At 38.3% G+C, this 14536-nt stretch overlaps 1 protein-coding gene across 2 annotated transcripts in view; it reads right to left on the bottom strand.

Moving 5' to 3' along the window:
* Positions 1–208: 208 nt before the first annotated feature.
* ENPEP (glutamyl aminopeptidase) overlaps positions 209–14536 on the bottom strand; it is a 34284-nt gene continuing 19956 nt past the window's right edge. For both annotated transcript variants that reach the window (XM_064417215.1, XM_064417214.1), the window contains 13 exons: positions 12453–12518; positions 10995–11060; positions 9688–9839; positions 8410–8489; positions 6664–6791; positions 6491–6546; positions 5525–5675; positions 4653–4726; positions 4460–4561; positions 4185–4355; positions 2225–2365; positions 1356–1434; positions 209–1109 (listed from right to left, as the gene is read on the bottom strand). In XM_064417215.1, the coding sequence (XP_064273285.1) occupies positions 945–1109; positions 1356–1434; positions 2225–2365; positions 4185–4355; positions 4460–4561; positions 4653–4726; positions 5525–5675; positions 6491–6546; positions 6664–6791; positions 8410–8489; positions 9688–9839; positions 10995–11060; positions 12453–12518 (1431 nt within the window). In that variant the 3' untranslated portion in view covers positions 209–944. The remainder of the gene's footprint in view (positions 1110–1355; positions 1435–2224; positions 2366–4184; positions 4356–4459; positions 4562–4652; positions 4727–5524; positions 5676–6490; positions 6547–6663; positions 6792–8409; positions 8490–9687; positions 9840–10994; positions 11061–12452; positions 12519–14536) is intronic.

Genomic DNA, 14536 nt, shown 5'->3' with positions numbered 1-14536 from the left:
TCCTGCAATAGACTCAGCTGCAGCAGTGTGATTCATCTGATCCCTCTGGGTGCATTTCCCATTTTTTCTGTGTTTTCTCAGAGGAGTTAATAGATTTCTCCCCCCTCAGAAGTCACTGAAGCTATTATGTACAGCACAGCTGAACTATGTAACAGCTGTTCTTCTATAACCCATAAAGTTTCATCATTTCATTAGAAAGAGACTGAGATTTCATGTAGATTTTTAAATTTTATTTTTCTATAAGAAAACAAACAGTAAGTAAAGCACGTCTTGTTTGCAATATCGGCTGCCACAAGTTTTTTTTTTTAAAAGATTTAGAAATAAGACAAAAGTAACCAAGACAACCCTTACCCTAAGCTACAGAATCCCAAGTAATAACATTGAAAAAGAAGCTGATAGTATTGATCCCTTGCGTAGTAATAGTTAAACTTCAAAAATCAGTTGAGAGGAAAGCTTAACTGGCCTTTCTGTAGCACCAGAAAGCAAACCTAAATTCCAGACGTAGAAATTTTACAGCTATGAATATAGGGAATGATTTTCAGACAATGTCAAAACTACTGCTTAATTCCCCTTCCTTCAGGAGAAAGCTCCTATGAGGTGCATTTGGAAAGGAATCCCTGAGTATACTAGACATACTTCTGTGCAAACCAAGAAGTAGTTTTGCAGTGTGGTGTGCATAAAGAGTGAGACCAGAGTGATCAGCAAGGACAACAGTTCTGCCATCACTTCTGCTTTAAATGACTTTAAATCTTTGTCTGTTTGCTCAGGCAAATTCAGCTCTCAACATATGAAGCTATTCCTGCTAAGCAACTACACCAACATTGCTCTGGCAGTGGTCTCCTGAGTGTTTGTAGAAAAAAATATTAAATCTTAGTCCTCTAAGATACCTGGGTGAGAAATCCACATTGCTAAACATCTTTGAAGTTCTGAGTGCCTGATCTTTTTCACGAAGCAAGACTTTGAAGCCTTACTGTGTTTTCCAGCCATGATTGTATTTCCTCCTTATTTTCTTTTAGCCATTCGATGTTGCTCTTCACTTGCTCCAGTGTCTGACTCCTGGGCATTTCTCCTGCCCCAGCATTAGGGTATTTTTCAAAGAAATTTTCCATCTGGAAAAGAGAAAAGGAATTGATGTGGAGTAAATAACGCTGCTATTGGGCAAGTGGCTTTTTACAAAGTCACAGTCAGGGGTAATTCTGACTGGGAGAGAGCTATAAGCTCATGCTAGTAGCACTGGAATAGTCTTACAGTTTACTCCTGCTGCTTTAAGCATTTAGAGAACAAAAAAAAAGTTTCTTGTCCAGAAGATAGTTAAATATATTGACTTAAATTCAAGAGAATTGATGTCATCATACCTGCCAAAGCTGGAGCTCAGTGTTGAAGTTTTGGGCAATAGTTACTATTCGACCAAGGTTTCTGTCATTTATAGTGAATCTAGAAAAACAATTTAATAAATTATGTTTGATATAAAATCATAATTATCTGATGCTTAAACTTAAACTGTGTTACAATAAAGCAGGTACACTAATTGCAGCATTTTTTGAAATAGTTGAAAAATAGCACTCCTACATAATATCTGAGCTGTTCTTAAATATGTTTACTAATGGAGTCATCTGTTATGGTGGAATAATTTTTTTAAAGTAATTACTGCTTGTCTTAGGCTGGAAGTTAGGAATATTGTGCTCTGCAATACAAAAACTGTCCAGATCACAGCTCTAGGCTTGCAAGTGTGCTTTCCTTCTGTGCCTTCACCAAGCACTTAGAAAGGAGATGGAAGGAGAAATAAGTCACTCAAATATTGAAGAGAAAAGCTAAAAGGTTTGTGATTGCTTCCACTGCTCATCTGTCTGTCTGCCACTTGCTGTTACCATTAGAATAAAATTTTAAAACCCCCCATTTTATACTGTCTTCTTGGTATGAAATCAGTCACAAGAGTGAGACTTGATTCACTAATTTCCACACAATAATCAGATTTCTGTAGCCTTGGTAAAACTTTCTCTCCTTGATCACCATTTACTGGTAGTGATCATTTAAGGAAACAATGGTTTTCAAGTTAGCAACAAAGTAGTTTTCCCACAGCAAATTAATATAATTGTGTTGAATAAGCTTTCAGTTTTAATTTTGCAAAAGTCAGTGGTTATAAGTGTACAATGAAAACAAAGAAACACGTGGCATGTAACAAGATTTACAGGTGGATGTAGTTTCCCATGAGTTCATCGAGTACCTGTCAACTAAGTACTGCCAGTTCAGTCGTATCCAGTCCCAGGCCATTGTTTTCCCATAGGTGTTATATGAGATGTATCTCAGGACCGTGAACACATCTTGGCTTTTGATGAAGCTGGTGTTGTAAACATATTTCAGATATCTAAGGGAAATGCCATAGGAATCTATGAGAACCATTTCCGAACAGGAATATTATTTTTTTTTCTACAGCATTTTAAAGGTAAAGTACACAGAACTAAAATGTAACTTGTGTCAAGAGATAATTGTATTGAAAGAAATCTTAGTTAGGAATCTCTTTAGCAAAGTAGGTAGAGTTTATGTCTCTACTTGAAAATAGCCAAAACCCATTATTATTCCTATATTTTACTGCAATAGAGAAAACATTACTGGATCAGTTAGTAGTTCAGCCTGTTAAGCCAAGCACCAAAAAAAGTAGTAGTCCAGACTTTAAAGATCTTACAGAGACCATGAATACACGCACAGGTGGCTTGCTCACATTGACATCTGTGCTGTTTGTTTGGAAACTTTTATGCATACAAAATTAAAATTCATTTGGGCAGAGCATGCCTGCAAGTGCTGCAGCTATACTTCCAGTTATGGCACAGATATATGATTTTGACTGATGGGGTGAAGCATACATGTTTGCAGGGAGATGAGTAGCATGGTCATGGATTCACAGCAGCAGCTGCAGAACACCCTTTCAAGCTGTTGTGTGTTGGGATTCAGGATTGTCTTCTTTTTCCCTATATGTAATGGACAATTTTCTTCAATCTGTTTGCTCTTCCCTCCTTGTTTGTTATTTTAACAGTAAATTGAGAGACAATATTTCCCTGCTTTAAGAGGGATTTTTTATTTTCTGCAAATATAGTCTGATATAGCTAATTAATTAATGTCTTAATCATGTCAACCATTAGCTATTTAATGGTTTTAGACTATGGCTGTTGAGGTCACAAGAATTTAGGAATGCAGCTGCTTCCTACCATTATTTCAATTACTCTAAATCTTATATTTACTCTTTCTGAATATATTTGAATCTTCTATACTTCCTTATTTCACCTCCTTTAAACTTGGAACTCTTTCAAGCAGAGGCTGCTCCATGTTATTTATATTTAGGTAGGGCTCCATCCAATACAGTGGTGAATGGCCCTGGTGTAGATGTTTGCTTGCATGAGTGCTACATGATACAACAACATGCAAAGTTATCAGATAAGCCTAAGTTACCAGACTAAGCCAATGTGCCTAATCAGGGCGACAGCCTGGTGAGATACTTGCCAAGTTGGACAGTCTGCTGGACCACTCTGGGGCAGTATCCAGGCTCCTCATCATTGCCATGGCTACATGAATTCAACATTTTTGGTTCTAGCTTGAGCACTTCTGCACAGCACCTCAGGGAGCATTGCAAGTTCACGTGGATGCCTTCATAGAACTGTTAATAACAATTGCTCAAGGCTGTTTGCCTAATTTTAGCTAGTTAGAAAGTAGACATCTAGGTTAAGCAAACTGGAGCTAATGGAGGGTGACTGACAACACCCAAAAGCAATTATTTCCATTGATTTTAAGCCCCTTTCCTAGTCTGGGATAAGCAGTGCTTTTTAGGTCTAGCCTCTCTTCACTGATTAAAGAGGAAATGGGTGACTAATTTACTCCTGATAATTAACTATTAAGCAACTAAAATTGCACAGGATGAACACACTGTTGGAAGAGCTGAAGGTTGTTGATTGTGTGCAGCAACTACAATGTCTTCAATATCTTTCTACTAAAAGAACAAGGCTTTTTTCCTGCCACAGTACAATCTCAGAGGGGCATGTTAGATAACTGGTCTTGAAAATGTATTGCATTCCTCATGCTGTAATCTGACCAAAATAACAGCACAGAAGAGAGGAAGAGGGGAATGAGGGGAATGAGAGGAATTGACCAGTTGCTTCTGTATAAAAAGAGAAATCTGTGTGTGTTTAAATCACCTGTCCAAAAGGGTGATGTTCCTCACTGATGCCAGGCCATATAGCAGCTTTTCTTTTTCTTGGGCTAATGAAGTTTCTTGGTATTTGTCGAACATGTAATTCCATGATGTCTCATTCCCCGAGTTCTGCATCCCATAGCGATATACTATGAGTCGGAGATTTGCAGGAATACTAAAATAAAGAAACAGTACTTAAATATTCTTCCCCCTTTCCTACTTGAGATCAGTGGTACCCAGTCACATGCTGTGTTCTTCACAAAAGATGTGAGAACTCACGTTTCTCCTTGTAACCACCTATCGAAGAGCTGAGAGGCATTGCCCAAAGATTCTGGGTCATTCATACTGCAGGCAAAGTCTAGAACAGATGCACGAAGAAGCCTTGGAAAGAGAGAGAGAGAGGGATATTTTCCTACTGCTAACTATTGTTTGAGTGCATCAATAACATGAGAAGGAAAAATTATTGTCCCACCTCTGCAAATGGTCTCCAGAATCCTCCCACCGCAGTTTATCCACAGTTGGTTTTACCAGTTTGCGAAAATATTTCTGAAGTAGAAAAAGGGTGTTGGTTACATGTGTAGATTTCTTTAAATAATAATATATTTAATTTCATAGTTTGTTCTCCTTCATTTTTTCTCAGAACTAGGATCTCCTGAACAAAAGTAACATGAACAGGCATACACACAATCTTTCCAGATATCCCCACGGCATGCCAAGTCTGTATGCTTGCAATACTGATGTGCAGATAGGACAAAGCCAACCTGCTTCTTTCCAAGCTTGTCAGTGCTCCCAGATGAAGGCTGGGGTACAGCAAGGACACACTGCCACAACTGCTTTCCAGAGATGATAGTTCAGGACATACCTACTTTAGTGACCATTAAATCATGTTCAGTATTTTAGGTCAATTAACAAACCTACTCACTGCCACATAGAGGTATAACCATCCTTTGTGCTGAGGACAGGTGTTTGAGATTTTGCTGCCCTATACATACTTCTTTATTGAATGCAGGACAGCCTTGACTAATAAATACCTGTATCATGCCATATGGTGACAGGTTATAAGAATAATTAGGCATAATGTCTTTTCTCCAAGTACATGGTCTTGAATGCCAAATCCAGGTAATTCAGAAACCACTACAAAGCAGTGTTTAAAGGGTTTTTTCAAGAGAATAGCAATGAAAAGTAAATGCTAATAGTTCAGCAACACTGAAAATCACTTGAACTTCAGTTACAAACACATTACGAACTTTAGTATTACGAACATATACATTATTCTTGTGAGATATTCTGAATTGTCAGATTCAGTGGTCCCAAGCCGGATTGGCTTTTATTTTGCTTCATCACCTGAAACAGGGGATAGAGATTTTTGTCATCTTCGAGCATGTTTGCAAGGTAAGTTACAGCTGATATAGCTCTATTCCAAGGTAAATAGTCTGTTTCGTTTTCTAGGTATTTTGTGAGTTCCAGGGGAACAAAGTAATTCACAAGTCCAGGTCTGTGGAAGGAGAAAACATAACTTCTGTTATTTAATGAATTTGAAGAACTTGCTTCTCCAAAGATATTAGATTTACTATTTACTTTAGAAGGCCTGAAATTGTAAAGTTTGTGAGGGAGAAGGTAGTCTGGAATGTAACTTGGAAGGTGTTTTCCAAAGAGATAACCGAGAATCACTATTGATCAATGCCTAGCTGTAGGAGTTGTGAGAAGACTGCTAGCATTGTGCAGCAGCCCAGTGCGCCCAGAAGTGGGCAGTCCTTAACTGACTGATATTAATATCACAAAAAAAATAAAGGAATTGCTGGTTGGCAATATCCTGAAAGCTGAGGAGACTTGGACTTAGAGGCTGTTACAGATTGCCTAAAATTTATGTGTCAGCATGGCTGGGCACAAAATCTAGAAGTTTCCAATCAAGTTCCTAAACAATCTACTAGCTGAGGTGGTAGTTAAATGCCTTCATATGCACTGTAGGCATGCCTCTGCTTTTCTGGATACCTAACCTCTTCTGGAGTGCTTCTATTATTATTAATTATATGGAGAAAACACCCCTTTCTAAGACCTGTGCAATTAAAGCCTGCTTTTTTATTGCCACGGTACTGAAAGAGAGCATTTCTCCTGATTGCAATGGTAATGCAAGTTGACAATTCATACTTAAATGCACCCCTTTTGGAGGACAAGATAAAACAACAAAGAATTAAAGCTCATATACCAAAGTCAGAACATTTCTTTCAAACACCTGGGTTCCATGAATTCCAATTATTAGGCAACAGAAAGTGAAAAACTTGTGTTGAAATCTGTAGAGAATTAGTTTACCTTGCTAAAGAAAAAGCGTCATCCAAAATCCCTGCACGACCAGCAGGTGAAAACCTCTGTGTGAAAAGAAGAAAAGAGGGATCAAGAATATACAGAATATTTGCAGAAAACCCCAGCCTCTACAGACCTCTTATAAGAGACCCACCAGACAGGTTAGACATTACAACACTCACTGTGTGGTTTTGGAGCAGAAGACTGCTTAAGCTGGACCAGTTTTGGCTATCATAATTCACCCGAAAGAATCCAATGTGGTCTGGATTAACGTTCACAAATATATCAGGAGAAGCTGATATTCTAATTCCTACAAAACAAACAGTCATCAGTTTGTGCACCTTATATGATGCAGATCTCACTGGAGATTCCTTGACTCCAAAAGTATTATTTGGTTTTAATAGGTCCAAAATAAGGTCCAACCACTAATTTAATTTATTTCTTTATTTATTCTTTATTTATTTCTAAATGGCTCTGAATAAAGATGAGCAATTACGGATTTTGATGAATGCCAGCACTCATCTTAGAAAAATGAATTGCAGTAATTACTTGGGGTAGCTAGTTTCTTAAATTTGAAATGGAGGTCATTGTGAGTAGGGTGAGGATGGTGAGATTTAGTGTCGTAAGAAGTAAAAAAATACAAGGAAGCAGTTCTTGCAAATATATATTTTAAACATTTTTCATCCTCATGTGCACTATTAAAGTTCTCATATTTTATCCTCCATTAGTTTCATTTTTCAGTTTGTTTCAACTAACTTTAACTTTTCTTTCCTGTACTCTTCTTTGATTCTATTTTTGTAGCTGTTGATAAAAGATTTACAAAATAGGCTGAGACTTCATGTAAGCACTCATGTTTAAGGATTTTCCCATTTAAAATGAATACTTGAAAATGTTTCTTTCTCAGAAGCTTGTTCTGGTCCAGTTGGTGATGCTACTTATGAAAATTTTTCTGTTTCCCATTGAAAACAGTGGTCTTGAATCTCTGTTTTGAGGGTGGCTGTAGTAAAAAGCATGTTTCTGTTTGGATGTTGCATACAAAATATTTCTAAAGGGATTTTTCCGTACAGTTGCCTTGCAAGACAGACATTTTGTGAAGGTAGAAGTAAGCACCTAATCAAGACTTTGCATGATTTGTGAAGTTAATATCCCCTTGCAGCCCTCAGATCATGTGGAAATCAGAGAAAGAAAATTTCTTTGTGCTAACTTCTGACTTGTACCATGGCATAAGGTATTTTTTTGTTTGCTTTTGCGTGGATACTTAAGCAACCAGGTTAAAAAAAAAGCCACCCCAGACCAAAAGACAAATTGCATTTCAAAAAAGTTACAAACAAGTACAAGAAAAGATGAGCCAATTGTAATATTTTTGAAATTCAATGGGATGTAATTTAAAATCTGAAAAAAGCCAGTAATTTTCCCCCACAATTTTGTCCACTGGAGGTGTAGGAGAAGAAATTCAGATTTGACTGCATAAAGAACAATGATCAAAAAGAACAATGTAGGAATTTTCTCAGTTCTTAAATCAGCATAAGAAAAGGTGATTAATCATTTTTCTTTAATTGAACTCAAGTTGCCAGTTTACCATGCCACACAAGCATTCATCAGCTTTCCATTTCTCCTCTTTTCTTGGACTGGACAATGGCCATATCTAAGCCAAATTGATTTTAGTGCATTATAATTAAGACTATGCATGGATGTTTCCTTGAATAGGACTGTATTTAAACAGATGAGCCTAAATTGACATCATGTTTGTACAGGGGAAATAGTAATCTTATCACTGAAATTACTAGTAACTGCAGAACAACCAAGTTGTGTGCTAGCTCCCAAACCTGAAAACTGGGAAGTATGAAAGTTCATTCTGTGCTCTGTTTTTTGTAAATGATATGGAAAAGTTTCATCCATTCATTATCCTTAAAAGAGAAGACATTTACCTGTAGAATCTGATGCATTGTAGAAAGTATATTCTGATGAATTATCAGTCTCAAATTTGACTGGTATATTCCATTTGTAACTGAAATTATTGAATGGGAAAGAAAATCAAATTACATTTGAAGCCAAATGGTAAAAAAACCCCTTCAATATGTCTTTGTTTGTTTATTTTAATGCTTACATCTTGATTTTTGAAGCTGACTTGTGCTTATGAACATATACATTTACTAAATAATGTCAGGCAATATTCTAGCAGGATACAAAGCAACAGATTTAGTAAAAGATGATTATATGTCAATAATTGGTGTAAAGGTTAATATGGTGTGTCTAGGGCTTTGTGCAGACACTAGTTAATCTTTGCAATGCTGACTTGAAATAAATGGTTAAGTATTACAAAAGCTTTTTTACAGATGGAAAAATGAAGGAGTTTAAGCAACCACTGTGATACAGTTAATAGGGCTTCTTGCCTTTTCCAGCCTATTTTTCTTCTCCAAGACAACCCTAATTCCTTCATTAAAAAGCACTGGGAGGCAAATGAGACCTTACTTCTTGCTCCTCAGCTCCTTGTATACCTTTATTGGGTAGGTGCAGATTCCTAACTCCAGGGCATGCCCAGGACAAAGATGAGAAATTTGGGCAGGAATGGAGCCACAGCATAGCCTGACCAAGACTGACCAGGCAATCAGGGATGTGGGACAGCAGAGCATGCTGTGAGTGTAACATCAGCCACCTGCATAGGGCTGCTAAAATTATCAAGCCCCTTTGAGCAGTCAGCTGCTCTTCCATATTCGTATGTTATACTTCATCCCAGGGAGATTTCCCCTTGGTGACAAATGCTATAGGAATTATATATTATCTTTATAACCTTGGGTTAAGTAAATGGTCACTAGCTTCCAGAAAATAAGAAAAGAAAAAGAAAAGGTTATAATATCTCCTCCTACCTCCAGGAAGAGAGATTTATTGTTTTGTATCTCCTAAACAAAATATCTTACCAGATTTTTACACTTCTAGTTTTACTAGTCCTTTCATGGAGCTTACTAGAATGGAATTTAGAGAGATATTGTGTTTCCCAAGAGAAAACCCATATAGGTTTTTGGGGTTTGTTTTGTTTATTTGTGGATGGTTTTGTATTTTTTTTTGTTTGTTTTGTTTTGTTTTGTTCATTTGGGTGTTTTTCGTTTGGTTTGGTTTATTTAACTTGTTTTTGTAAATGCATTTAATGAGGTACATTTTAGTTAGTTTCTACCTGGTTTGAATCGACATTTGCAGTAGGAACTTACCCAAGATCAGAAGGAGGATAAGAAGCATTTGCACTAGGATCCAAAAGAAAACGTTTCTGTGTGAATATTGAATTATCTCCCATCTGCAAAACAGGGTAGCCCATCTGCCTAGTCCATGTGTCCATGACTTCCTTCACAGGTTTATTACTTGCCTGTGAATGATGGAAGAAGGTTGCAGTGAAAATGGAAAATCAGTCCTAAAAGGAAAGAAAGTCTCTGGTATTAAGAAAAAGAAGAGCAGAAATGCAGAGGAAAGAGCATGTTCAGGACAAAACAATTCTCCATTAAATCTTTTTATGGTTTCTGTCATTGAAGAAAGAAATTATTTGGAAACTTGAACACCCACAGAAGAAATGAGAAATGTGTAGTCAGGAGACTGGCCAGTAACATGGACGAGAAATACTAAGGAACCTTGCATGCTCAAAGATCTCTCCATTCTTTTCTGACAGAAAACCTGAACAGGACAAACAGGATACAGTGGGATTTTTAAAGCCAGAAGCCTCCTTGCAGTGTGTCCTGTTTTGAGTGTGAGGGAAGAGCCAGTATTAACCACCAGCAGCTGCACCAATGTAAAATTTGATTCATTCTGTGAACCCTGAACATCTGTCCTAGGAGCTGGAGAAAGCTATCACTACCTCCCGAGGATGCCACCTGGGAGAGAAGTGAGCTAGGGTCACTTCTAGTGTTTCCTTCTCCAGATGAGGTAGATGATGTGAAGATGCAAAGCCCTCAAGAGAGAAAGCAGGAAGTTCTGCTGAATTGGAAAAAGTCTGGGACCAAGGAGAAGACTGGAACTAAACAGCAAAAGCACAATTTAGTCTGTGTACATGCCCACAGGGTTGGAAGAAAAGGAAATAATATCAGGGAAGAATCTGGAAGTATGCCAGCATAATGGGGAGTAATAAGATAGATGGAAAAAAATAGTCCAGCTTCAAGGAACATGAAAGATCAGAAAATGGTGGCACAGATGATGACCCAACTGGGACTCAGAAGCTAGAGAGGGATATAAACACCAAAATTACTTGGGAATTGATACTACTGAGAGCTTTCAAACACCTGAATCTGGAGGGAGAAAAGAGACAATGTTTCAGTAGCAGGATGTTTGTGAGCAAGGCCTCCTTTCTTGGTTCTTATTCCATTCCCACAGCGTTATGAAAAAAAAAAAATATATATATACTGGGAGGCTGCCTAGCTTTTGATCTCTCACTGACAGAAGAGCTACAGAATATTAAAAGTTTGAGAAACTGAAATCCGTGGGTGAGATATGAAACATTTATTAGCAAGGGTTTGGGTGGATGCAAACTTACCTCTTCCAAAGCTTCCCAAAATTGTTCTGTCTTGGCATTCTGGAAATGGTATTTCTTCAAATATGCCTAGAGAGAGATGGAAGACCATGAAAATACTACCAGTGTTTCTTGTTTGCCTATGAAAACAATACACATATTCAGTTGTACGGGGATACAGAGAGTACCTCTCAGTTGCACACACGGGTGGTAGTACTGTGAGTGGGAGATTAAATGGATCAGTATTCAGCTGACGAAATTCCTTTGCTGTCCAATGCATCACATAACACCAAAAGTCAGCGTTTTCCAGAGTGACTTGTTAGTAAAAAATAAATTTGAAGATTTCTTTGTGTTTTGTTTAAATGGACACCACTATACCCTGTTGCAAATTTCTGACTAATGTAAGAGGCTGTTTAGCAGGAGGAAGATATTTAATGAAATTTTGCTACCTGTGAGCTCCGAGTGGAAGTAGGAAATTCTAGTCACCTCTAAGTTTTGATCAAAACGATTGTTATAAGGAGTAATGGTGTCCAGCAAAGAGTTTGCAATGCCTAAACCTTATTCCCATCCTGTGTCTTCCCAGCTGCTTGGCGGGCGTTTTCCTACCCTGTCACCCGCTCCTGGTGGTGTTCAGTCAGTAGATGGTGCTGTTTGTTTCGCTGATGGCCACAGCTGCCTACCTTGGTGCTCCTGAAGGCTCTGAGCAGAAGGGAAGCGTTAGGCTCTACCTAACAGAGACAAGGTGGCTGTATTTTCCCATCTTGGGTAACTATTCCGATTGAATAAGTGAAAGGGGAAGTACAGCAAAATACAACAATCTTGTAGCAGCCCATAAATGTGCACTTCATGAGAGAGGGAAGTAAGAACAAATGTGGTAAGCGTGCACTGTAATGCTTGTTACCAATATCTGTTCAGAATAAAGGACAAACAAGCTTTCTCCTTCTGGGATGGCTCCTTTCTCCCATTTTGTCATTTTGCAGCACCACGTTTTCCTCCACAAGAAAGGACTGTGAACTGTGCAATGTATCTTGTTTCTTCTCCCTATTACCTTGATTTTCTAGGGCTGGGTCCCTGCATCCCTGGGCACGGATGAACTTATGCCTCTAAGAGTGTCCCTACACATCAGCCTTGTGCTTGTTGGAGGATCCTGGCTATAGGAAGCCACAGGCACACTTTACAGCAGAATGAGGGGATCCCAGTTGACAACAGGATAACAGTGAGGTAGAGGAGGTTTTTCCATTAAAAGCTGTCAGGAATTTAGGTCTCCACTGTCTGACTATCAAATCTTTATGCAGTTCACATTCCTGCTTCTGTGGGAGCATGGAACTTCTTCCCTTCCATGTTGTCCACTCAGTACTGAAATTCACTAAGTACTTTTGCTACCATTACCAGGATCTCTAATATTCACTTTTTGAATAATGGCTTTGCTTCTGTCACATGAAGATAGGCAGTATGTCTGGCAGGTTTTGGTGCCACCTTTACCTGACAGCCTTTCTGGAAGAGCTCTGGTGTAATCCAGTCTTGAATCATTCTGAGGATCGATGCACCCTGAGGACAAAGGGAAAGGGGAGAAGGTCAGTCCACACTGCTCTAACATGCTTTTCATTCATCTAAAAGGCAACACGGGAATGAGTATTTTATAAGGCAAAAATAGAAATCATCCATCAGACTAAGGAAGTGGTTTTTCTACTTCCTTTGTGGGATAGCATGCCTACCTGGTAGAGCTTAAATCTGGATGTGAGAATCAGTCTTTAGTTGTCATCAGACACTTGTTCCTGTGTTCAATTCCTGAGCCCTTCTGCTGCAGCTTACTGTCCTGCCACTCCACCAGTTTGTGTGAGCAGGGCTCCCTGTTTTGTGTGGAGTAGGACAGGGGTGAGGGCATCTGGGGATTACCCCCTTCAGGAGAAAAGCCTTAGAGAGGCAGTTACTTCAGATGAGTACATAAAAGGAAGGGAGCTCTAAAAATGCTGCAAGTCTGGGGCTTTACAGGTTTGGTATGCCATCTGAAGATAAGAAATGAGATTTGCTGAAGACTAGTGTAAGAGCCTCTGAAGCAGGATAGAATTGGGATCAGAGGAGTTACTAACTTGGATGTCTCCGAAAAAAACCAAACAACTACGACCTTGAAAGAAGCAGGAAACAAAAGGAAGACAGGAGAGAGAAGCAGAAGAGCCATGTGGAACAAACAACAGAGTGTACACAAAATGATGAAGAAAAAAAAAGGAGTGCAAACTCCTTCTAAGATGCAAAGTACAATTTTAGGATTAGCATGTTTTCATTTTCTGAGCTAAATCAAGGGGCAGCTGAGAGCCTAATGCTATGAATGATTTAAAAATCCAGTTGTCCCATGAAAATAAGAACATTATCTGAATTCTCAGTAAATCCTGTTTCCTCTATTTATGTGTCTGAGAATAACGACTGGATGAGTCATGGCAGAGGGACTGTTTGAACAGATATGCCTCAAACTGCTTTCCAGGCTATTGCTGGAGAGTCAAGGTGGCCAGCAGATGACTGTTTTCTGATACAGAAATCTGATGTGTTTGCCATGGAATATGTTCAAAACCAATTCAGTAACATTTAGAACAGATATCCATTAGTGATAATCCTAAAGCTGCTTAATGATCAATGGTAATCATAAGGCCATGAGTATGCACTAGGGAATCTCAGTTCCTCAGCTTTGTCTCTCAGCCACTTCTTATCTGATATCACCTCTCAGAAACCATCCCCTCCCTTTTATATTAAAAGCCAAAGTACAAATACACACTTATACATGCATTTTGTAACAGTAGAGACTTCTTTTGCTTTAAATTTTAATGCATAGTTAGTCATTTGCACCTTCTGCTATTATTTTTCAGTCTCTTCCCCCCCATCTTGTAATTCCTCTGTAGTTCATGATTGAGTGTGTTTGACAAAAACTCATCCTAATAAAAATCACTACCAGTATTTTAATAACTTCCCTTTCTTACAACTATTTGGGGAGGCTCAGGAAAGTGACCTTAATTTGACTAGCTGACATTCTCTGATGGGGGTATAGGGGGAGTCTTTTATCAACACCCACATAATTTCATAGTAATTGCCAAGTACGTGACAAGATTTGTTTGTGGCAGAAATGTGGAAGATTATTCCTAAACTTCTGTAGCTGGGAAGTTCCAAAAGTGTGCGGGTCCAAGAGCAAGTTTCTAACAGAAATTTAATTTTGTCTTAAATAAGACAAAACCCATCACTACTACTTTAATAAAACCTTTCAAAGTAAGAGAGAGGATTAAACTGGGAAAGAGATGAGATGCAAATACTTTTTAAAAGCAGATTAAAACAATTATGTCCATTAATTGTTTACTCACCAGCTCTACTCTAGTAGAGCTTTCCTAGGCATATAATGACCTATCAATCCTAGAGCAGTTAGAGGATCTTGTACAGAATATGCTGCAATGACTCCATAGACCCTTAGGCAATTCATTAGGGCTTTAGGATTGAATAAGCTTTCTGGTTGTTCTGGTAAGACTAACAGAGAGCATTCCAAATTATGCTTTATTTGTTTAGTGATTAATATTATCATGAGAAGA

This window comes from Passer domesticus, chromosome 4, assembly GCF_036417665.1.
Source record: "Passer domesticus isolate bPasDom1 chromosome 4, bPasDom1.hap1, whole genome shotgun sequence".
NCBI classification, from domain to species: domain Eukaryota; kingdom Metazoa; phylum Chordata; class Aves; order Passeriformes; family Passeridae; genus Passer; species Passer domesticus.
This window is presented reverse-complemented; position numbering and strand designations above follow the sequence as displayed.